Source organism: Nestor notabilis, unplaced genomic scaffold (assembly GCF_000696875.1).
Source record: "Nestor notabilis isolate BGI_N333 unplaced genomic scaffold, ASM69687v1 scaffold745, whole genome shotgun sequence".
NCBI classification, from domain to species: Eukaryota; Metazoa; Chordata; class Aves; order Psittaciformes; family Psittacidae; genus Nestor; species Nestor notabilis.
In genome coordinates this window covers 124,927-149,959 of record NW_009928579.1, presented here as the reverse complement: position 1 = coordinate 149,959, position 25,033 = coordinate 124,927, and the positions used below count along the sequence as shown (strand labels likewise).

The 25,033-nt window shown below is 41.0% G+C and overlaps 1 protein-coding gene across 1 annotated transcript in view; it reads left to right on the top strand.

Annotated features, from left to right (window-relative positions):
* Positions 1 to 25,033, top strand: part of TBXAS1 (thromboxane A synthase 1 (platelet)) — a gene marked incomplete at both ends in the record, with an annotated part of 107,323 nt that overhangs the window by 5,626 nt on the left and 76,664 nt on the right. Inside the window, one exon of the mRNA XM_010014546.1 lies at positions 21,255 to 21,307. Within this exon, the coding sequence (XP_010012848.1) occupies positions 21,255 to 21,307 (53 nt within the window). The remainder of the gene's footprint in view (positions 1 to 21,254; positions 21,308 to 25,033) is intronic.

The window sequence follows — 25,033 nt, the reverse complement described above, 5'->3', positions numbered from 1 at the left end:
GACTGGGAGGCCTGTGTATGCATGCATTTCATGTGACGTGGTTGCATGTGGTGCAGATCTAAACCTAGTCATGTCATAGTCTGCAGTGTGACAGAAAACCTGGGGTTGGATGTGATTTTACATGTATATTCATATGTCTATAAAGTCAGTCTCTCTACCCTTCAAATACATGTGTATTCCGAGCTTCAGCTGATACTCTCTGCTGCCTGCTTTGATCAGATGTTAGCGTTGTCAGGTACCCTGACAAAGTCAGTGCAGTGCCTGTTTGTGGGAACCTAAAGCAGGAAAATGAAGACATCACAATTACCTGTCTCCCACTTGACTAAATGCTGCTTGCACTCTTCAGCAAGAGCTGGACCTCTGGTTTCTCAGAAGAGCATTGGCAGGAGCTGTGTTGTGGCTCACCCCAGCTTCTCCCTGAGTTTGTGGATTCTCAGCAGGGTGAGCCTGCCTCGGGGAGAGCAGTGCAAATGCTTCAGAAACCTTTCTGTAGAGGGATGATGTCCTCAGGTATTTTGCACTCAATGTTTCCAATAGCTGTTTGCTAGGTGTCCCTGAATGTCATATCAACTCTAATGTTTATCGAAGCTGGAGAGACAGTATTAGGATATGCAAAGAAACTGACAGGTTTTATGTGACAGAAAAAACAGGGGTGAATGATTGCTGCTTTGCTGGTGAGTAATGATGACTCAAGTGGTGAAGGTAGCAGTGGTCATGACAGATGCTTTTGCTCTTTTGAGCTATACTGTTTTAACTTTGAGGGAAGAAACAGGTCCCTTTCATATTCCAAGGAATGGCTGTTGACTGTATAGCTTCTTCCTGGAGCAGCTCCCGTATCTGTTTGCTGTGCAGAGCTGTGTGTTTCCTGTAGACCTCAGCAGTTGCCCCTAGAAGGAGATGAAGACCTCATTGATTGGCAACATAATGCTTTTGGTATTTTTTTAAGCCATGTTTTGGTGGTTCCTTTTGAAATACTTTATGCTTGCTTCATTAAACACTGCATGAAGTGAAGAGGTAATGGCTGAGGCAGTTGCTAGCTGTATGTGACGGACTTACTTACCCATTAAGTGGAAAAGGGATGATGGTTCCCCATGGTAGCACAGTGAGTGAGAAGAGAGATATTCCAATCATGCTTTTCCCAGACACCCAATGTGATTTTGGGCAAGTCTGGCTGGGGCAAAGCTTTCTTATTTTCTGGGTAAGCAAATTTCCTGCTTCACCCACTTTTTACTCACCTGCAGAATGACATAGGTCTTTTCCATCAGGTTGGGGTAAAACACTTTAAGCAACTTCTCTGGGAATTTTCTGTGGTGTATTTGGGGAGGCTGGTATCACTGCTGTCTTTAACAGACTGGGCTGCTTGAAGGCTGGAGGGAGATTAAATGATTTGGCAATGTTCTCAGAGCAAGTGGGGCTGTGAATTAATGCCAGGTCTGAACTCTGGTCTATAAATGAGGTGCCTGAGTAAAGTGGGTTCTCAATGTAGTAGCACTGCAAGATGCTTTTCTACTGTTCCATTTCATCTTTCACAAAAACCATTGCCCTGTGATGGGTTTTGGTGACAACTGGCAAACGACTACCCAAGATCCATCAGAGCAGAGGTCTGCATCATTGAAATAATACCTGGCTCATAAGAATGGTGTAGGGGAGGTTTGCCACGTGTTGTGTCTGTTGGAGAGTACATTTACATGTTCATCACATAACTCTCTGGAGCTTGCTATGTAGCCTGCTCATTAAGCAGCATGTACTGCTAAATTAAAGCCAGCTCTGGCATGACATGTAGCAACAGTGAACACAACAGCCATGCTACACAGGTTAAGAGAATAAAGATAATATATAGTTGCAATGGTAGTAGTGTGCAGATGAACTCAATGTAATCATTTAAAATGAAATTTACTTTGGCCTCCAAGATACCTGTGATCGTTGCAAGGAGTAGGAGTTCCACAAGAAGTAGAGACTTTCACCTTGAAAAACAGGGCAGTAGTGAAATGGTTGAATTAGAAAGACTCTGGGAACTGTTGTAGCAAACTTAATGGACTTCTACATGTGGACTTAAAAATGTAGGAATATTTCTTAGGTGTGGTTGTCTTCAGTTTTGGCTGTAGTCACATCAGTGTGGCACTGGCCTGGAGAGAATGGGATTGGACTAAATGAAGTCTTCTAGTCCTTGAATTAAAAAAAAATAAAGCAGTAGACTCAGGGCTGCAGTGAATAAGAGCAGTCTCTGTTGTTTTAAGTAAGTTGTAACTTGCTTACGTGACCTGTAAATCTGAAGTTTAGTGGCCATTGTATGCTGCTCACTTTCTTACTGCAATGTGGAGAAATCTGTATTCAGAAAACAGTTCTTCTATGTCAGCAGGATCAGTACGTGTAATAATAGCCAGGTATCAGTTGTAATGCTAAAATTATAGTGGGCTCAGATTGGTTGTTGAGAACAGTTGTTATCCATGAGCCAACAAATTTAGCTGAGTCTTAACTTCATTAGCAGTGTCTAAATGCATTAGCCATATGCTCCTCAGCATATGGGTAAATACATAACAATTTATTTTCATTAGGGTTTTCTTACAAGTGCTGATAACCCAAGCTCCACTAGAAATGTTTACAGCATGACATGTCTCTTCAAATAAGAAGCTGGCCTTCTGTACAGCAAGTCATCCTGGAGGATGGCCAGCAAGATAGTTTCCCCTCCCTTTCTGAGAGTAGGAAGGTACAGCTGCTGTGGGTCTGATCCGCTGTGGGTCTGATCCGCTGCAGCTAGCCAGGCTCAGTTTCTTCAAGGCTTTATATTAAAATGAATAATAGAAGGCTTTGGAGACTGTCTGTTCAAACATGTGCCATTAAATCCCTGGTATTCGTTATGTGCTGTCTTCTGGCTGCTTAAGGTGCACCTTGAGTGTTACCATCTTCTGGTAGGTTTATCTAGATGTAAGACTTGTGGCCCTCTGGGTTCTCCCTCCTTCCTCCCCTCCCAGGCAAAGTGTACAACAGGGCCAAATGCAAGGTCCTTCACCTGGGTTGGGGCAACCCCTGGTATCAATACAAGCTGAGGGATGAAGGGGTTGAGAGTACCCCAGAGGACAAAGACTTGGGGGTACTGGTGGATGAAAGGTTGAGCATGACCTGGCAGTGTGTGCTTGCAGCCCAGAAAGCCAGTCATATCTTGGGCCACATCCAAAGTAGCATGGCCAGCAGGTTGAGGGAGGTGATTCTGCCCCTCTACTCTGCTCTGGTGAGATCCCACCTGGAGTACTGCGTTCAGCACTGGAGCCCTCAGTGCAAGAAAGGCATGGACTTGCTGGAGCAAATCCAGAGAAGGGCCACAAAAATTATCAGAGGGTTGATGCCCCAGTCCTATGGAGCCAGGCTGAGAGTTGGGCTTGTTCAGCCTGGAGAAGAGAAGGCTCTGGGAAGACTTTATTGTAGCCTTTCAGTTCTTAAAAGGGGCCTATAAGAAAGATGGGGAGAGCCTTCATAGGAGGCAAGTTGCAATAGGATATGGGGTATTGGTTTCAAAGAAAGAGGGGAGATTCAGGCTGGACTTGAAGAAAGTTTTTACAATGAGGGTGGTAAAATACTGGAGCAGGTTGCCCACAGAGGTGGTAGATGTGCCATCCCTGGAGACACTCAAGGCTTTAAAAACATGTAATTCAAATTGCTATTTTTTTTCTTTCTGTCTTCACCATGAAATGTAGTGAAACAGATGATACAGACTTGGGTTGTCCTTGCAATTTTTAACTTTTCATTTTGTTTCTTTGCAATTAACCTTCTGCTTCCATTTTGAAACTTTTTTCATATTCCATGAATTTTAGATAATTTCTAATAAGGCAGAAGGAATAGTTGAAATGTTCCTTGGACAGTTGCACTGGGCCGCTTCTAAATATTCAGGTAGGGAAAAACGACTTACTGAACACCGGTAATTTTTATTTTACCTTATGACAAGAAAAATCAAAATTATAAACAAGAGAAAAAGAAATTGAAACCTAGCTGTATGTTTTAAAATATTCTCAAATACGTATTTTCATAATAAACTATAAAAGAAATTAAGATAATTGCAAATTAGACTTTACTACTCCATGAACTTCCATAGGTTTTGTGCGTGATATCTAATGGCTTTTTTCAATGCTGGGAGTATACAGACTGTTAACTTTTCATAGGTGGCATGATCCTCTGCCATCATTTAGGTAGGATTAGTGAAAGCTATGCTGGAGGAGTTGTAAGAAATTGCCTATGATGAAGAGCTTAAATGTTCTCTGGGAAATTGAGTGGGACTTTAAACCTGGTGATTATGTTTCAATCAAGAAAAGGGAAAAAGCTACATGGTGAGAACAGGGATTGGAGGGAAGTATCACTTTGGACAGGCAGAAAAAGGAGATGGAGAACCTTTAAGTCTTCAATGCTTTGCCTGTATTTGCTTTTATGTCTATATATTGAGCTGAAACAGCAGGTGATAAACCCTGGATAGGATAAGGCATCTTGTGGCTCCAGAGAATAGTCTAGAAAAGAAGTAGAAAAAGGTATTAACAAGAAATAGGTGATCGATATATGATTTTTGCAAACATTATAGCTTGCAAAGTGGGGAACATATCTACTTTGCTTTGTTAATATGCTGCAACTTAATAATGTGTTGTGAAAAGCTTGTGGCAAGACAGATGAAGGGTGGTGTTTGAGTTATCCTTAGTTGTGCTCCACATCTGAGGACAGTCTTGGTCAGGAACATCTTCTACCTACCAAGGTAGGGTGGAAAAGGTGCTTGATCACATACAAGGGGGAAATGGAAGAGCTTTGGAGAATAAAGCTACAGATGGTGACCTTACTAGAGCTCTCTATTTTAATAGCGAGTCTCATTGTAGTTCATGACAGATAGAATTAGGGACCATGCAAGTATCTTATAGTTATATTTGTATTTGTATTTTTCACTACCCTTTTTTTTTCCTCCCAATGCCCCAGGGAGCCATCTCAAAGACCACATAAATGTGAATTTCATTTTCTAATGCTATTTCATTTCCTGGATGGAGGACCTGCCACGAGAAGACCAGACCTCAAATTATAATAGCCCTATAAAAAACTCCCTAAGGCAAAAGTAAAAAAAAAAAAGAAAGCTTTTGAAAGACAACCACAAATGCAAAAATGGAGGTGTTTGGGTTCTTGCAGACCCAGACTAAGCAGCTCTAGTTATAACATCATTAATTTCTGGGTTTCCCTGTTTATCTCTGTGCACTGTTTACTTATGTATCTGTATCTCAAAAGTCTTCCGATGTCTTGTGCTTAATCTTCTCCAGTGATTTGGTGTGTTTTGGCCTGTCTTTAAAGCCTGCTAGAAAATGGAGTTTCCAGGTAAAAATGAAAACAATCCAACAAACTAAAACAAATACAATCACAAATCAAGTAAAAATAGTCTGAAGATGCAACTTTTTCTTTTTCCTGGGTGAAACAGTTTTATTTCGGCAGACCCAGACTGTCTGTCTGCTTTCCACTGGAAATCTGTGCAGAATTGGCACATTGACTAGAATAAAAACATTCCCGAGGAATCGGCATGTTCTGTCAAAACATTTGAACAGCTCCCGTCTCCCAGAGCACAGTGCTGCCGCACAGCCGGCAAAGGGAGCTCTGCAGCACGCGGTGCCGGCTTCCCCTTCAACCTCCTGTCTTGAAGCCACCTTTCCACGTAATTATGGGCAGAGTGGTTCAGGTTAAATTATATTGAGCTGTGGTGGGATTAGAGAAGGAGGTTTGTGAGAGCCTTTTTCACCATGGTATAATCTAGATAAAGGCTGTTCTTTCTCTGTTCCCACTAAGGCTGTTGTGAGGAAAAATCAGGAAGGTGAAGCTGTAGGACCCCAGTACCTTTTTGTAGCAGCCTGGCTGAGTGTAGTGGCTTGGAACAGGCTGGCAAAGATGAGCTCCAGGAGAAGTTCTGCTGTGCAGGGACAGGATTCCCCCTTAACACGTGCTTCTGTGCCATGCCTCTCACTGCTCCATGATTCTCTGCTACATGTGAGCTCAACCTCCAGCAGCAAAGTTCAGTCTCTGTGTTGTGATGATAATATTTTTTTATGATGATTAATTTAGAAAAAAGAAAATTAATCTTTGGCTAGAAAAATATACACAGAAATTACAGAATGTAACTGACCGAAGTGCAGCAGGACACTGATTACTAAAATCTTGCTTAGCAAAAATAATCTAGTACTGAAATGAAGGGGGTCTCACTTGTAGGCTCTACTCATTATGAATGAAAGTGGTAAAATCAGGCCTAGTTTTACCAGTCTACAAGAGGTGCTGTCTGTCTGTTATCTAGACCAGTTGCTTAGGAATGGAATTATATCATTCTTGTTACCAAAGTTAATATAACCTGACTGACCACAGGTAAAGGAGTTTGTATTTTGCAGAACTTCTGGCCTGTTGCATGATAAAGCATTGTGGGGGACAGCATGCAGTCAGTGGTTTGAAATAGAATGAAGTTTTTCTTCTTGAAATAGTGATGTGTATCAATCAATGCTTTACGGTGCTGATGAACTAGCAGATGGTGTCCTTTAAGGCTGCACATGCACAGTAGCCTGTTTGAATATCATACCTACTTGTCTAAGCCCCATCCAGCAGAAAGATCTTTTATAAAATTACATAAAAGTAAACAAGGTGCAAAGTCAAGCAACCCTATGTGTGTGCTTATCTAATTAACTGTGGCTTATGCCCTCGTAGCATTTCAGATCCATTCTAATAAAAGTGGCATCATTAAGAAATGTGATGGAAGAGAACAATCCATGCCATGCAGAGCAAGGAGGGCAGAGGTGGCTTTTAAATCAGCCCTAGCTCTGCTCATGTTAGTGGTATCACAGCAGTCTTACAGAGGATGGGTTGTGAATGTGCATTCCTAACTCTGTTACTTATCCCCCGGGGCCAGAAGGGCCAGATGTGTTGCATAGGCAACATATTTATTCTGTGAATGATCATCATTCCTGATGAATCCCCTCCAACAAGTGCAAAAGTTACATTACTGGGCCCCAGCCCACTTCATGTAGAAAGACAAGACCACCCAATCTGGTGCCTTTAGGGAAGAGAGAAAGTGGAATTACGGTTATTACTGTGATTAATAATTTTATGTTTTATGCAAGCAGTTGTACACTTTTTGGCCAAAATGCTTATATGCTTGAGTCTAACCCAAGGCAGCTAAAGCCACACAGTGGCATCTGAAAGTGTAACCATATAATTTTCACAGGAGTTAACAGACATTGTTACTTACAAATATGTGGCAGTAACTCCTTTTCTTTTTCTTTTATTTAGTTATGCAGAGTCTAGCATGCTGCACTTGTACATTTTGGCCTGAGCATAAACCATGCTGACAAAAATATAGTCACCTCTGGGACTGAGATGAAGGCAATTTACCACAGTATAGCCATATGGGAGGGAAAAACCTGTTAAAATCCTTCTATGCACAATTATGGCAAATATATATTAAAAGGCTTTGAGACCTTGCACAATGACAAGCCCATCTCCTCCTGGGGAGAGGTAACAGGCTGAAATAACTGTGTCAGAACTGAAGCCTCTTAATATATTAAATTACTGTCTTGCAAAACTCTGAGAATCAGGTTTGTGTAGACTTACCACTGTTCTAACATAGGAGCAGTCACTTGATTTGCTAAAAGCATATCATCTGCAGAGGCAGACCTGAAAGAAAGGAAATGTTCTTGCAGTTTTATGGGCAAGGAAACTGAGGGCTGTGGCTCTGTTTTGCTTTACCACCTGTTGAGAGCAGTAGCTATAGTGCCTGAGTGCCTGCTATTTTTGCTGGGCACAGGAGCAGGCAGTAGTGACCTCATCCAAGCTTGCACAGGAAGAGGTGCTGGCAAGGCTGGGAACTGCATTTGCATCCGATGGGCTCCAGTGCAGTGCCACAATTGCTGCCGTTCTCTCGGATCCTCCTGTTGCTGCAGGAGAAGTTTGTATTATGTGGAGGACGACAATGCATCAAAACATCCCCACTGGAATAAATAAGCATCTTAAGTTGAGAGTTCAAACACAGCTTGCTTTTCTACTGCTTCTGTAGTCAGTCTGGTAGTTTTTGTTTGGCTTAGGGAAATTAGGAATAAGTGTTAAATTCATGCTTAAAAGATTGCGTCTCTTCAGAGAAATTTGTTGTCCTTTTTCTCGTTTTCAACAAGGAAAACTTGCTTTTGCAGCAGAGATTTTGGCATTAAGTGTCTTGATAGAATAATAGGCGTGAGATGGATTGCAATCTATTGCCTCAAGACTTTGCCAATCATAAACTAAAATCAGTTAATGCATTGAGTTAAATCTTGCTATATTGTGCAGTGCGCTAGTAGTATTAAAAAAATCAATCCAGAAAATATATTGATTATATTATCTCCATAGCAACAAACAATAATAGGATAATGTTAGCTTAATAATTGTGCTTTGTGAAAACCTTTTGGAATAATTAACTGCATTGTGGTCTTTTCACTATATGGAATGCAATAACGCTTCTTCCTTGACTGCAGTCACCATCAGCACTGCGTCAAGAGATGTTGTTTTTGTGTGCATGCATATGTATTCATGGATAATTTTGCTCAGGGTGAAACAGTTTAGCAGTCTATTTTGGGATCCATTTTTAAATGGTCAAGACCACAAACTGGCAATTGTTTTCTATGTGGTTTGTTTTCTCCCACCTCCTCCAACAACTGGCTACCGTAAAAAGAGGCCATTAACATTTCTTTTCCTTACTCTTTCTTTACAAGACACAAAGACTTTGGCATGTAACAGAGCTAAATGTCCAGCTACTATATTAAGGATTTTCAGGAGAGAGGAACTCTGCTCTAAAGACAGTGTTTCAAAGCTGTTTCTTTAATTGAATTTCACCTGTCATCCTCTAGAAATGACCTGTTCCAGAGCAGCTGAGATATTTCCCTGTATTTTGGAGGACCTGATTCTCTTATGCATCCTGCATTGTAATATAAATAACATGAGGTTGTTATGAATAAATATATATATATTCTTACATATAAGTAGGGGGGTGTGTGTATAACATTTTTAGCTTGAAATTTTAGCAGGCGAGTCAGAGGAATAGATATATATGCTCTTCATCTGGGTCTTGCTTTTATTTTTACTTCTAGATCAACCCTGTAATTTTGATTTTTGAACTAAAAAGAGGCATTGACCCAAATGTATGGTGGGGAGGCCAAGTTTTTAGAGTGGTCAAAAAAACCTCCACCCAGTTTAATCCCTGAAGTTTTAAGTAGCCCCTGAATTGTCATGTCTCTGTGAAAGCCCTCAGGGACCTGGCAATGGGTCGGGAATCTATTCACATAGGTCATGCCACTATTTCCTGATGTACCTGTTGTGCAATGGCTGGGTTTAGAGATCAGCTGGCAAATATTAGGCTGCTGCCAGATGTTGCACTGGCAGGAGATTCCCCATGGCTTTCATAGGGTGCCCTCTACTATCCCCAGTGGTATGATGAGATGCCCTTTTACTTCCCAGGGCATGAGTGGATGCCACATTCTCCAATGGTCATTCCTTGTCCCTTTTTCTGTGGGACAAACACTGATGTCAGGCAGGTTAAACTTTTAGCACCACTTCTTAATAATTCATCATATTATTTTGATTCATACTTCTGGACAGGATTTGTCCTTCATATGGCACATAATTTGATTTCCTACCATTTACTAGACAGAGGTCCTCTTCTCTTTGAGAACACTCTGGGGAATACAATACGTGACAGTCTTGCAGGCAGGGATGCTCAAACCCTCAACTCTGTAAGGGGTGGCACTTTGGTACTATATACACTGTACTCAGCGCAAATGCTAACAGTTTTCCATTTGAGATGTCTTCGTAAGGAGCTTGGTTGTGCTGTTGTCCCCTGCCATTGTTTTCCTTGACAGTCCCTCTGCGTTGCTGCTTTATGGGTTGGGTGTGATAGAAGAGTTGTTTTCTGTCCCAGGCAGTGGTTATTTTCTGCCAGTGTCCAAATCCGTCGGAATGTGGCTAATTCAACAGGGAGATGGAGGAGCAGTGGTTGCTCTCGACTTTGTGTCCTGTGCCAAAGCATCTAGTTCTGTATAGCTGTTGTATTGAATGAAAGTGCCAAGCCCCTCTCTCCTTTTCTGGGTGCAGATGAATGCAGTTGTGAAAAGGCAGCTAAATGCATCTGTTCCTCTGGAAAATATCTGGTATTTGCAGGTGTGTGGCATCATTCATTTAGGGGAAAAAAAGCCTAGATGGATTGACAAAGTGCTGCTTCTGAGGCTGCTGCTGAATCCAGTCCCAGGTGGCGATCTAGAAACAGAAGAGAATACCTAGCATGAGCCAATTCAATCCCCCCCTCCAAACCCAAGCTCTTCTGTCTGTGGAATTGTCACAGTTGAAGCTGTCACTGTGCTTCTGCTTGGCACCACCTGTGCTTGCCCGAGGTACTGACCAGTGGCCTCACTGATCCCTAGAGCTGTCCCAAAAGCTCATTCCACTGCATCCTCCTGTTTAGTTTCCTTGTGCTATCTCAGCTCCTACTGTTCTCTGCAATCCTCTCTCCAGCCCACGCAGGGGTTGGCACTGTGTGTTTCTGTCTGTCTCTTTCTAATCCCTTGTTCCAGGGAGGTCTGATACAGCTTTCTAGTGTATCTGTTTTTCATGCTTGTATCCTACCACCCGGGTGGCTTGACTCTTAAACAGTATTTGGCTTCAGGACAGAACACAAAGAGTAAGTATCCTTATGAAAACAAAAATATTTTGTTGGAGTACCTACTGTAAGATAGGTAAAATGTTAACTCCCCAGTGTGATGTGGCTGTTGAGGCTGCAGCTTGTCTTATTCACAAAGGTGTAAGACTATTCTGTTTTGCACAGGATCTTACAACACATTTCTGTCAGTAGTGGTAGGTCTGTTCAACCTGGTAGACTGTTGGTTTGGGAGCAAGATGAAGCACACTGTGTATTTGTTCACAGGGCTAGGATGAAGATGCTTGTAGCTCAGCAGCCACGTGCCCCCTTGTGCCCTGCTGAATGTATGGGCTCACTTCAAGGCTTGTGGGTGTCAAGCTGACTTGTCTGCCCTTAACCTTGTAGCTTTTACAGAGGTGCCATATGATAGATGGTAGTAAAAAGGGACCTGTCATGCCTATGCCTGGCCTGTCCATGCTACGGATAGATAGCAGTATGTGCTCTGTTCTGCATCAGAGGCCAGCACAATCTATAGGGACATTTTTCTCCTTTCATGCTTGAAAGCCTGCATCCATACAAGGTGGGAATTAGACAAGAGGAAGCTGGGCTTGTCCAGCTATGTTAAAATACAGAAATAGTCCTAGTATCTTTCAGTAATGCGCTAAGTGGCATGACTAATGTCTGTCACATGTAATGCTCTTTCCAGGTCTCTTCCCTTGATGGAGTACTCTGTGTGCAGCATAGTGCTTTGATTTGGGCACCAATTTGTGTCTTAGTGTCATCACAATAAAAGACCAAATTCAGGAGCTGAACGCAGATGGAGTTTGTGATAATCTTTAGTTCTTTCAGGTGAATGTTTCATAGTTTCAGCCTTGGTGGTCACAGATAATTAAGTATCATTGATTTGATAGTCAGCTCCTAAACAATGGTAGAGACCCCTAGCACTATAGAAGCAGAATGTCTCTGATGAGGCCAAGGTATTATGACCCACTGAATGAGTAATGTTGCTTCCTAAAGCTCAGGTTTTCTTGAAACCCACCTGTCTAAATAGTATCCATTTAGATACTAGTGAGCTAAAGCAATATGAGATAGACCAGAGTTTGCATCAGAAAAGGATGTTTGAACACTGTCATCATGATTCAGTAGGTGAAGATGCAAGATTTGCATGTGGACATGTAATTTTTCCTGTGCTTATTTCAAAGTCTGTTTGCACTCTATGGCACCTAAGATTGCACAATGGGATTTGTTAATATCTTTTATTCTTACAAATTACTTTTTCATAACCTGAGGGAATCTGCTGTTGATGTATCTAAGAAGGAGAGGGACACTCTTCAGAAATGGAGAAGGTCCTTGGTGAAAAAGTGTCCCTGTCTGCCTTTCTTGGGAAAGGAGTCAACTTTCATTTCTCCAAATGCCTATTTGTTATCCCCTAAAATAGTGATGTGTTGTCAGATTACTCCTGAAATGTTTGTTTCCTTAGATTGAGCTAGCTTGTCTGTCTGTCCTACGATAAGTTGTTTCCATTTCTTTAAGTTATGCAATTACTGCTTTGCTTCCCTTAAGGGAGGCCAGCAAAGAAAACTAATAGAATTCATTCACCATTAGTAAGATGTGCTGAATGCTTACGCAAATCCATCTGAGAGACATTGAGCACGCAGTGAAAATACACATTGCAATGGTCTTGTATTGCACAATGAATTCCCTCCTATAGAGAGCACTGTAATTCTCTGTTTTCCTGTTGAAATCTGAGGATGGGGTAATATTAAGAAAGGCAACAGAGATGGTTAGTGATCCAGTGGAATTACATACAAGAAGAGATTGTGTAGGAGAGAATTACAGTCAGTTTGGAAAGAAGATGACTTAGAAGAGATTTAGTGGAAATTACATAGTCAAGTAAAAAATAAAATAAAATCTATCATTCCTTTCTCTTTTTTCTAGTTTCTTGACTTATCATAAATATATGTTTATCACAGGATCAGAAATTGCAGTGAGTCTGTAAGACCTCATATGGAGCCTTTCATGAACACACACTGCACAAATTGTATTTCTCTTTGTACATGTCTTCATAATGACATGTTTTCTGTTTTTGATAAAGGATCCTAGAAGCCTGAATAGGTATCTTCTGTGACATTTACTGTTAAATAAAATAAGGGCCTAGCAGGTTTAAGTGTTATCTAGACAATAGTCCTAATAAAAATAGTAAGGTTGCAATTATAGCTCTACAGTAGATATAAACAAGGTCTAAGCTAACGGCAGGCAACTTCCAAATAGATAAAAAGAAATATTATTTTAGCAAGTGTAATCAGTCTGGAGAATTCATCATTGCAAGAATCAGGGAGTCAAATACAGCAGCTGGAATAATTTGAGGGTCTGGATAATTTTATGACTAATTACATTTGTAGCTATGCATATTACGATAAAAGTAATTGAATCTTAAGCTAACAGTTGGGTGAGGAAGAATCCTCCCTCTATTTAAAACATTTTAGTTTTAACCATGTATGTAGGGTTGTTTTTGTCATGCCTTTCTCCACAGCCTCTGGCATGTGATATGTCTGAAAGCTCAGAAATAGATCAAATTTGTTGATACTCCTATCTCATATACTGTGTGTGTTTCTGTGGCAGAGAAGGAATACCAAGAAGGAGGACTGAGAAACCTGCAACTTCTCTCTGGCTTTACCACTGACTTCTTCTGTGGCATTTGGCAAATTGCTTCATCTTGTGTACTTCCAACTCCCTACCTGTGACAGATGGGTACTTACCATCCCAAAGATGTTGTGGAAATGAAGTTTGTAAAGTGAAATGAGATTGGAAAGAGAAAGACAAAAAGAAACCGAGAATCTTACTGCAGTGTGCCAAATTAATGTGTGAGGCCGTATCTATATAGGAATGCTTTGGAAAGTTAAGGTGAATCAACTAGAAGTGTGAATACAGCGTGCACATATGAAAGTGCAGTAAATCTTTTCCATGAGAAGAGTCTTTCTTATTCTGGAAGTGGCTGTGTATCACCTTGAGGGGCTGGTGTAGATAAGCTGGGTTATTTGTCCTACACTCTTATGTTTTCTAAGTATCCACATCTTATCTCCTGTGCCTCAAAACCCTCCTTGAGGTTCTTGCCCCCATTATTCTGACTGGGAGTCTGCTCTAAAATCTTACTATTTTGATAGTCAATAACTTCCATCTGATTGCTAGCAACATTTATCCATGGCCAGTTTATATTCATTTGATCTTTTTGTAATGTAGGCCTTTGTATTAAATAGGTATTTTTCCCTCCCTGATGATTACTCCCAGTACATTTATAGACAGAAGGCATGCCTACTCCCTTTGGTCTGCTAAAATGAACCTTTGGTTTGCTGAAATGAACTCTCCTAATTACGACTTGTAAGACAGGCCTTCTGTGCCCTGAGGATCCTTGTAAGCCTTTTCTCTACTCATTCCATTTTTAATTCATTCCTTTGGAATGTGGTTTATCAGATTTGCATGCAGCATTCCAGAGAAAGCATATCCCAGGTATTATATGTTTGTAGTTTCCATCATACTTGTTCATCATTATCCTGTGGTTGATGTGTCCATCCAGGTTTTTTCCTTCACTGTTATTTTCAAATGATAATCTACTACTGGAGAAATTCTTGCAGTTAACATAATCCCTTTAAGGGCATGAGGCTTTGCTTTCAACTAAAGACTCTCCTCTGTTGTAGTTGTTCAGGTTCTTTAGGTCATTTAATTCTTCCGATACGACAATCTCAATCTCTCTGCCAGCTGAGGATAGAATCTGTCTTTCAACCCAGAACCATGGATGTACTTCACTAAAGTCTACTTTTATGCCAAAGTCAGACCTCCAAACATTGAACAAGGTCTGTCCCAAAACTGACCCTTGAGAAGTCTATGGACTTTTCCATCAAATCAGTCCATACTCATTTCCCCTAAGCTTGCATGTTTGCTGTCTCTCAATTTTTATCCTGATCTTCATCCTTTTGGGTGTGATGACTGTTCACCTGCCACCAGACCAAATCTATTACTGAAGTCCATGTATCTCTTCCACTGTTCCTTCACCTAGGAAATGTGTTATCTTCCCAAAGAAAGATAACGCACAGTGTATCCCATTTCCCACTCCTCTGACCCTCTTTCCTTTAGGTACTTGCTGTGAAGCAGGGTGGTGGGTTGATAGGGGTGGGCCAGAAGTGATGCCTGAGGGACTGTTAACTGGCTGCAGATGCTCTGTCCAGCCATGCCACTTAAGCAGGACTGGTGCTTGTCACTCAAATGCTAAAAACATATGGTGGGGTTTATGAGAAATTCTGAGGACTGTGTTTCATGCACTGCAAAATCTTGCATGCTATTGAGGTCAGGCTTGCAATTGTGTATTTACTTGCTTGGCTTCCCCTCCCTCCTGCCGGCTCTTCAGTTACCAGCCTATTAGAATCAGCCATTAACCTGGTTAATGGGGAGAGACAGAGAATACCAGAAAGGAAGATGTGCTTTTCTTAATTCCCTCTTGGAAACCTGACTGTTTTAAACTGTAAATGTCTCAAGAAAAGGCTGAAAAGGGTCCAAAACATGTCTTGCTTTTGTAATGCAGGCACACCCAGGCAGAGGAGAATGAGGCTGTGTGCTCCTTAGGACTTCACTAGCAAGTGATCTCTGGGCGTAAGAGTAGTGCCTTGCCAAAACCATCTAGGTGGCTTCAAGCTGGCTGCATGCAGGCTTTGGGGTGGTGGATTGACATGACTGAATTGTATGGTGCCATCAGATCCTTTTGGGGGATATGAGCCATTGAGGTGATCTCTCAATGCCATCTGGTCCTTTGGGTGATATGACTTGATCCCAAGAGCCTCTGCCTTCTCTGACCAGGGCAGGTCGTGGACAGGAGAAGAGCGTGATGAAAGGCATGGAGTAAGGGTAGAGAGAAAGGAGACCTCGTGCAAGAGGGGAAACAACCATCTTTCAGGGGAGGAATTGAGCAGTTTCTCCAAACAGTGATGTGACACTTGTTCCAGACAGCAAGGCTAATGCAGCACACAGAAATAAAACTGCCCACCTAGTTTTTATTAAAGACCTGAAAAGGTAAAAGGAAAAAAAAAATAATTTGTTTGCTATTTAGTTCAGGCAATTTTTTTTTTTAACTTGTGTAATGAGAACACATTGTCCAAATTTTCATATGCAGATTCAATTAGTGTTCAGTTAATTAGCCTTTACAGATGAGGATTAACTTAATTACATAACACTAACCTCTCTTAATAACTGTTAAGGGTAGAAAGGCTGCTTTTAATAAATTTGGAAGGGCTGTATGTGTGTTTTAAAATCTGAAACGGCATACACATAAATTAAACCAAATTACACACAGAGGACGGCCTTAAGGGTAACAATCAGAGGAAGCAAACTATGTACATGGCTCAGAATCAGGCTGGTTAGAAGTTCATGCTGTTTTCCTCCTCTTGTCTGTTGGCATCCTAGTGTTTTCACTAGGATTATTACCGGAGATGATGTACAGTCTGGGGTCATTCCTTCAAAGAGGGCTGCAGTCTAATACAAGGATGCTTTAATTAAATGCTAGCTTGTATTTAAAAAAAAATAAAATAAAATCAATCTGAGTACTAGGTTATTAGCAGGTTTTTTTTTGTTTTTTTTTTTTTGTTTTTTTCTTGGTGGTCTAAGGAAAAAAGACATGTGAAACCCATTGAATACTAAAAATCTGATCCATAGATGTCATTCATTGTCATTATGTACCATAACTAACTATAGATTTTTGTCTCTTAATATGAGGTGTGCACTCATACACTGATGTTGTGGTTATTAATATTGCAGTGAAACAGAACATCATGTCTGACTTACAGGGTGGTGAGGGTGAAGCAAATACAGGCCTAGTGATAAGATGTGGCATTGCTGGCTTTTGAGTCACAGGTCTGAATCCAGGCTGTCTTGGTAAGTGACTGACATCAGGTAATATGTGAAGGGGCAACAAAAGAACCCTTTTTCACTTGTCTATTCTTGCATGGCTAATGTTTCCGACTTGCACTGGATTTTGATGGGCATACCACATCCATCTCCACACAGCTCACTAGCTTTTGTGGCATTTGATACACTACAAAATTCAAGGGCTGCCCTCATTGCATTCTGGAAGTCAATTTTTGGAGGCCAAATTGTGAGCTACTGTGAGGTGCATGCGTCTGCTGGATCCCAGCTTTGTGGCCCTCTTCATTTTACCCAGTGACCCTTGCGGACTCTAGCTAAATTCATAAACCACAAGATTTGTTTTCCAGCTACAACAAGCTGAAAAGTTACAAAGCATCCTGCATGCAGTCTGGGTCACTTAAGCTTGAGTTTAACCTTAAAGTCTCTTAAGTCCCCATTTACAGCCACAAGATCTGCAGGTATTGAGTAACGAAAATTAATAGGTTGGATATGCCTCATGTTAGATACGTCAGAAACTGACACCCATACTACTACTGCCTCTTTCTGATACCTTTGGCTTAGTGCCTACAACCATTTTCAGCAAGGAGAGAAGATGACATTGCTGCAGATTTCTTCCTTGCTGTGAGGAGCTAGCAAGGTGAATATGCAACATGGAGGGAATTGCTGAAGGATCCATCTTGGAGTTGCAGAATCTGTTGAAAAAAGGGAAGGGGATACTTGAGCCAATGGAGTCCTTTCTGAAGCCCCTTCATGTATGTGCTGCTCAAGCTGAAGCTTCAGTGTTCAATATCTCAATATCATGGTTGACCATGACCAGGCTTCGCTCTGGCTGATGCAGACACAAATCTTGTTCCCTTCCATAGGGTTGCACCTGTATCCATGAGAGCAAGGTTTGGCTTTATGAGTGGTTCTGCCCACAGATGCAGCTGATGATATACACTCAGAGGAAGGGGAGAATGCAAATTCCCTGTAGGGAGGCAACTGCCAGCCATGTAAACAAAGAAGCCTTCTGGGTGTGCAGCAGTCAGCCCACTTGAGCTGCTGTTTCCATGGTATACCAGATGCTGTAAAATATGCTTTCTTCAGGGAAAGAAGCTTTTCATACTCCTGCATTATCTTGTTTCATAATGGGCTGTCATCAGGCCGGTACCTCACTGTAGAGGCCACACATGACAAATCCCCCCTGCCCCAACCCTTTCCTGAGTAGTTGTTGATGACAATTCATATTCTGCAGCTTCCGAACAAAGTAAAAGCTAAGTGATTTTTCTGACTTGGAATAGCATTACTATGCTTTTACACTTCATTGTTACGAGTAACTGTTTAACGTGCTATGGTTCTTCCTGATGTACACGGTGTCATCTTGGAATACCAAGTGTTGTTTTGCTCTTCAGTTTCCTTCTGTTTTCCAAAACCATCAGAATATATGTTTCCTTTTTTTGCCTGATTATCCCCTTCTGAACCCTCACACTGCTTCATTATAGCTCCTATCTTATGGCTGTTCAAGCCACTGGGTACATGTCAGCAGGCACCATTTCTGAGTTTGCTGTCTCTCCTGGTGTTACCCACTGGGCAATCTTGAGTCAAAGAGAGGTCTTGACCTCCGTTTTCTAGTGAAATAGTTGCTGTTGATGGGCAAGTGCTTAGTTTTCCTGTAGGTACTAAGTACAATTGCAGTTATAAACCTGGAGAAACCTGCAGTAATAAGCCTTGGAGCTCAGCTAGTGTAAATAAGTTACCAAAAACACTTACGAGTCTTGCTGTGCTTCAAACGTGACTCATAGCAGGAGGAGGATGTTTTCAAGGTACCTGTCTACTGCAAGTAGTGTTCAGGCTGTAAAAGTGGCAGAGTGATGTGGATGTGGCATATCCCTTCCCTGTGTAGTGAGACCATCGCGTTGGTTCATTGGCCTTTCTCGTGACTATTGAGAAGAAACACAAGTGCCTTCATACAGCCCCAGCTTCCTACAGCTGGAGGGCATGCTCTGCCTTGCCTGAGCCCCAGCTACTGCAGCCTCCCAGGATTCTTCATGTGCCATTTGCTTCTCTTTCCCAGCAGCCCGATGAGACCTGCTCCAGGATGCCTGTGAAGGAGACCAGGATAGCAGTGGGTCCTGGGGGTGGATTCTGGAGGCATGCAGTGGTGTGTTCATGTGTGTGGTCGTGCAGGATGTGAGAAAGTGTCCCAGAGTGAAAGAACAAGTGCTTTTTTTACTCCTGAGGATGCTTTCTCACAATCTCTCCCAGATATTTTTCAACTCCTCCTCTCCCCCCATATCCTGCAGCCTTGTACGTCTCGCTTTGGGGAAGAAAAATGAAGTGTGGTTAATCTTAAGCCAGTGCAATCATTTATGAGACCTGGAGGTGGAAAACCAGTTACTGGTTAACAGGCTTGATTTTAAATGTGCTCTCCCTGACCCCTCTACTTGAGTGAGCCAGGAGCAGCACTTCCAAGAAGCCGGCTTTCTGGAAGGCTTTTTCACTGAATGATTTCAAGCCTAGGCTTCTTGTAAATGTTAATATCCTGCTGGCTCACTGGAATGCAGCTGATAGATACAGCAAGTGCAATACGTATGTGCGTGCTCGCAATCCAAAGTAAAACTTAGAAGGCAAGGTTCAGGCTGTACTTTGGGATGTCCTTACTGAAGGCTCAGGCTAGGAGGAAAGTGGGCGGGAGGGCAGACCTGATTTGGCATCATCTTGCAAGGCTAGAAATCCCTCTGCCCCATGCAACAGACACTGTTGTGATATAGCAGTGCTTTGCACCCCATGTTCAAATGCCTGATAACCTCAAGCTGTGCCCTGTGTCACTCTGGTGCCTCAGTGTGGCTGTAAATCTCAGCTGTGTGTACCCAGGTTGGAGCCACTCTGCCAGGCAAAGCAGTCAGAGTGCACTGATGAACTGAGACTGCTTTAGGCAGCCTTCGGTGGCTGCCTGGAGAACAGCGCTGGGAGAATTTGCCCCTAGGATTTCCCCTTGCATCAGCAGGGGAAGGCAGTAGGCAAGCTTTGTAATGATGAAATCGTAGCAATTGTAGGCTGAAATCCTGCTACTGCTGAAGCATCTCTATAGCAAAATGCAGGTCGATGTGAATGTGTATGTATCTTTTCCCCTCCTTTGGTGTCTCAGATAAAAGCCTTTTTGAGTTAGCTGTATTTGTGGTATTACAAAGGCTTTGTCCACCTTAGATTCTGGGTGCTAATGAATGAGGCTTTTCTGCTTACCTTAGTAGTAAAGTATTTTCCAGGTGAGAATATGTATTTTTTCAGGTAATCATCTAAATCAACACTTTCATGATTTTATCTCTAGTGTGTTTTCTTACACACCATCCAGTGCTTTAACTTTGTGTACCTTAAGGAAAACCTAAAGTTCTTGACTTAACCCGGAGACATATTGTCCTTTAAAAAAAAAAAACCCAAAACATATTGCAAGTCCAGGATTTAAAACTAAATAAAGCACAACTATATAAGAATAAAAGACATATCAAGGGTTTTATAAGAGGAGGACTGTAGGTGGTGCAAATTCTTTGTTGATTTGGGTGCTAAATAGGATAACTACTTTTGATTACCAGATTTTCTTTTGCTTAGTGTGGTAAAATGATCCCAAAACATGCACACATTATATGGTCTTGTTTATTTATGTCTGTAGTTAATGTGTGTAAAACAGTTCATATTGTTCTAGCTAATATTCTGCAGTGTGTCATAAAAAATAGGAAAGAGTCAATATGAGGCATAAGTATTCTGCTTTGTTAGTGGATTTTCTCTGAAGAATGAAGATAGATCACAATAGTCTTTCTTGAATTAATATAAATGCAGATTAATGCAGTCAAATGTGTTATTTTTTCCATAGACAAGTTACAAACACAACGCAATATGATTCTCAAACATCGCAGTTTTGATAAAACAGATTTTTTTCTATTCACTTTGGGGATACATTTGCACACCTTCTTTCAGATTAATCAATTTGAATTCATTTAGGACACTAACAATTTAGTCTAGTGGCAGGTTTATTTAGATAAATGGATACCAATTTTCATCAATTATGAAAATGAAACACAGTAAAAATTCTAAAAGTTTGTTAAAATAAATCTGCTTGCTGTTCTGCAGCGTGTCCCAGGTGACTGCGTCATGCTAAACTCCAGCTTTGCAGGTTTGGGTTTTGATTGTTTTTTATAAATAATATAACTAAAAGCAACCCAAGAAAACCTTTTTCACATTCCCTGTGTTTCTCTTGAGTGTAGTAAGTCATATGCTTATTCTGCTATTAATTTCTCTGTCAGTTTTTCCATCCACACACACATCAGAAAATATTATGCGTCAGGACCCTAATCTTGAAATTACTTAAAAAAAAAAAAATAATCATTAAATGGTAACGTATTTTGGAGTGTAAAACCCTGATGAAAAAATGCTTCAAGGCTTTCCAGGTCTTTTCTGGGGTTGGGACTTTTTTTTCAGTCATAATTTCCAGACTCTGCTGTCAGAGATGGACAGTGAGAGAAAGGCGAGATCTATGAGTTAATCATAGAATCATAGAGTAGTTAGGGTTGGAAAGGACCTTAAGATCATCTAGTTCTATCCCTCTGCCATACCATAGTTCTGCTAGTTGAAGCTCGAAGCTTTGGTCTGAGCGTTAACAACACTGTATAATAGGTTCTCTGTTAAGTACTGTTCTAAAATACTTTGTCATTTTTCTTTTATCCAGGGCTTTTGGGAAAACCACACAAAACTCATAAAGGAGTATGGACCTGTTTGTGGGTAAGCTTAGCAGTGCCATCAGCTTGCTTCTTTTCTGGCTCTTGCTGTTTGGGTTTGTCGGGTGGGAGAGGAGAAAATACCAAGGTAAGATGTTCATTAAAATGCAGTGTGTGGTGTTTCAGTCTCGGGGACAGAGGTGGAGGTTGTTTGATTACATGCAGAAAGTAACTTTGGCTTATTTTAGTTCAGCATTTGGTGTTGGCCTTCATTCATTTCTTTCTAATTCTAATTATGCACATAAAGTTTAGTCTTTTTCAGAACTGTACAAAGCTACCAGCCTTCAATATTCTCTTTTCATCTGCATGTTCTTTATACTTATGGTGAACCATAATTAAACTTACAGTATAATTTATCGTCTTAAAAAAACCCCTCAGTTTATGAAATAATATGAATTTAGTTCAGCTGTTGCTATCTATATTTATGCAAAATTCCTAAACTTTAAATACAATGAAGTACAGATTAGAAATGAGGCATTCCTCTCTCTATAGCTCAGCTGTGCAATCTTAGCTCTTAGCAGTTTATTAGGAGTAAAGAGGGTTTAAGCAGTATATTCCTTCGTACAAGCCCTTCCACATTTCTGTGAATATTCCAAGAACTACTTTCCAGTTGTCATCTTTTTAAGTGGAAATTCGGTTATTTCATGGTAGCTTCTATTGTTGTGGTCAGTTGGTGTTTCTAGCATAACTATTATTTCAATATGTAAGTATCAAACGATATCTACAAAGTAGAGTCAATAAAAAAGATTTTTTTGTGTGTTCTGCAAGGGGCTTAAGACACTTGCAAGAAGAGAGCATATATGAATGTGTGTGCATAGATGATCATAAATAGTATAAATATGCTTTGTATGCACTTTCAGCAAAAATGCTCTATCAGAAGAAAGTCAGACTCAGGCATATGAAGCATTTGATGCTCCAGCCACAGCTGCCTTGTGGCATTTATGCTCAGCCCTAAGGACAAAGTGCTGCAAGAAGTGATGGAAATAATGAATTCCAAGGGGTAGGTGCTTGTCTAAGAATAAATAATACAGTGTCTTGGCTGGCCAGGAATGGGGAAAGATATTCATTAACACTGTGGCAATTTGTATGTTGTGTAACAAATGGAAAATGACTGAGGCTTATTATCTCCATGACCTTTGGTGTGATGCCCTTAAATGACAATAATGTAAGAACACTGGCATTCGTTCCTCAGTGTATTTCCCTCCTTATTAATATCATGCCTATTTTTTTCTAATATGAATTCCAGATAAGTTGCTATTTAGTCATCTGCCTGCTTACTCGGCCAGGCAGAGGCTGTGTCATCAGAGAAAGAGATGTATAATTACAGTGTGTGAACAGATAGATAGAAAGTTTTGTTTTTCCAATCTACCCACAGCTGTCAGGGAATTAAACCTCAGTGAGACTTATATGGGCTGCAAAGCTGGATGGTGGTGGTAGTGGTCAGCAGGACAGTTCTGCCTCTTTGGGATTCTCTCAGTAGGAGGAGTGAGCAGATTGGACTTACCTGCATCCCATTTATTGCATGCATGAACAATTAAAATTTGGAGGATCTAGGAGGCTGGCAGAGAAAATAAAAATCCTGCTTTTTGCTATCTCACAGGAAAACAAAGCTGGGCTCAAACAGTGCTGTGCTCAAGGTAAGCTTTATTTGTAGCTGAGGAGGATGTTTTAAAGCCTGGCTTGCAAGCTGCTGTTCAATAGGTGTGGTATGTGTCAAGGGGTATTTATCACAGTCCTGTCAACTAACGAAATTTCTTCTCCTTCCCTATACGTCTTCTGCGTGATTCTTCCTGAGCTTCTTTGAAATAGGCAGTAAATGGTAGGTGTGTTTATGTGTACAGTCCCAGCAAAGTATTGGATCTGGCAGTTGGAAGAAGATGTGGCATTTTGCTTTTTCCAGATTGAAAACTGCTTTCCAATAAGCATAAAGAGCAATGATCTTTATTTCTACAGTGGTGAAGTGAGTTGAATACAAATCTTTGGAACTGAAGCCTTTTTTTCTTTCTAAGGTCACTTGAATAGTCTGAATGATACCATCACAACTGTTTTCTTTTGTGTGTGAATTGGTTTCCTTGACAACAGGATGTCAAATCAACTTTTCAGCTTTAATCAAGTCAAAACAATATATCCCTTCCATTCCAAAAGGCCTCAAGTCGTAGAGAATTATTTCAAGTAAGGCTTTTGTAGGTCACAAAAGCATTTTTTTTTCTTTCTCTCTCATGTGCAGATCCAAAGGAGAGGTGATGGTATTAGTCTTTTTATAGAAAGAGACAATGCAAATAGTCTTCAGTTGCGAGTGTGTGTTGTGAAAACTGTCTGTTTTCATACAGAGATGGCCCAAGATGGAAGCCAAGGCAGAAACAAACAGCTTGGGTTTGGTGCAAAAGCAGAGTTGGGCCATTTCTGTTCAACAAGGAAATCCAAGTGACTGTGATGTGACTTTTGGAGAGATCCTGCAACAAAGTCATAGTCTTTGGTTCAGCTATAGTTTGGAGTACCATCTATAAAAAATATCTTCTCTAAATTATGAGTTCTAGTTCTCCATAACAAAAATAAAAAGTGAAAAATATCTTATTTGGAAAGTAATGTGCTGATACATGTTAAGATTTGTTTTGAATATTCTCCTTTGTATGTTTTGCTGGAAAATAGTCATGGTTTCTGTGGAAATTAGTGGCTTATGTCACTTATTTTTTGGATCAACTTTAATGTTTTGATATTATATTTTCAGCCCCACCATAGCCAATTGTTCCATTTCAGTTGTAGATTATGGCTACTGATCAGAAACAGTGGTAAGAGCACAGAGAAACAAAGTCCTTCTGGGTTGAAGAGGAGAAATAAAGGGGGAGAGTATGCTTTATGCAATCAGAAAAGCAACTGCTACATGAGCAGAGCTGTAGAGGCAGTGAGTTAGTTTTACTTTATGTATACACCTCATATGCATTTGACCACTCTACTGTGATTGCATCATTATGACTTTACAGCACTGTAAGTCTGTGTGGCTGATTTGGAGCTGGCGAATAGTGCCAAAATAAGTAATATATTCTTGGCCCAACAACACACTGCCAGTGAAGGAACAGAAAATATGATAGAGCCCCAAGCAGGCAGGTGATTGCCTTTGGGATGAATGAACCTATGTTGCCTTTGACTGTGGCAACGCATTTGGATGTGGGGAGGAGTGTAAGAGTTCATAGCATAGACCTCACTGTTTATAATCAAAGAGTAAATATGGAAGATTACAGTTCAGTGCAATTCGTTTTTCTTCATGTCCTTTGCATCTGAAAGAGCTTGCAGCAGGTCAGATCCTATTCTTATTCTTTCTTCACTTGACCTCTCAACTTCAACCTGCTGTGAGATGTCTGAACAATTATGTAGTAGAGTAAGTGTTGACGAGGGCAAGAACAAAGTAAGGCAGAGATGAAGAGGTGGGTCTGAGGGTAGCAAGACGATGGAGTTTGGATTAAGCCACCTCTAGAAAGCAGAAGACAATCGGGTGGTTTGAGCTCAGGGTTGTCAGTCTGTGAACTGGCAAAAGGAGGCAACAAACTCGATATCTGCATTTTTTAATGGGGGGAAGGAGTTAATGAGAACATTTCTGTCAAGATCTGGTTGTAAATCATTCTCAATCTCTAACAAAACAGCCAGCAGCAAACTGCATCTACGCATGCTGAGCCACTGGTGGCCTCCAGCATAAGAATACCTGGATAAGCAAAATACCACAGAAAGCATGTCA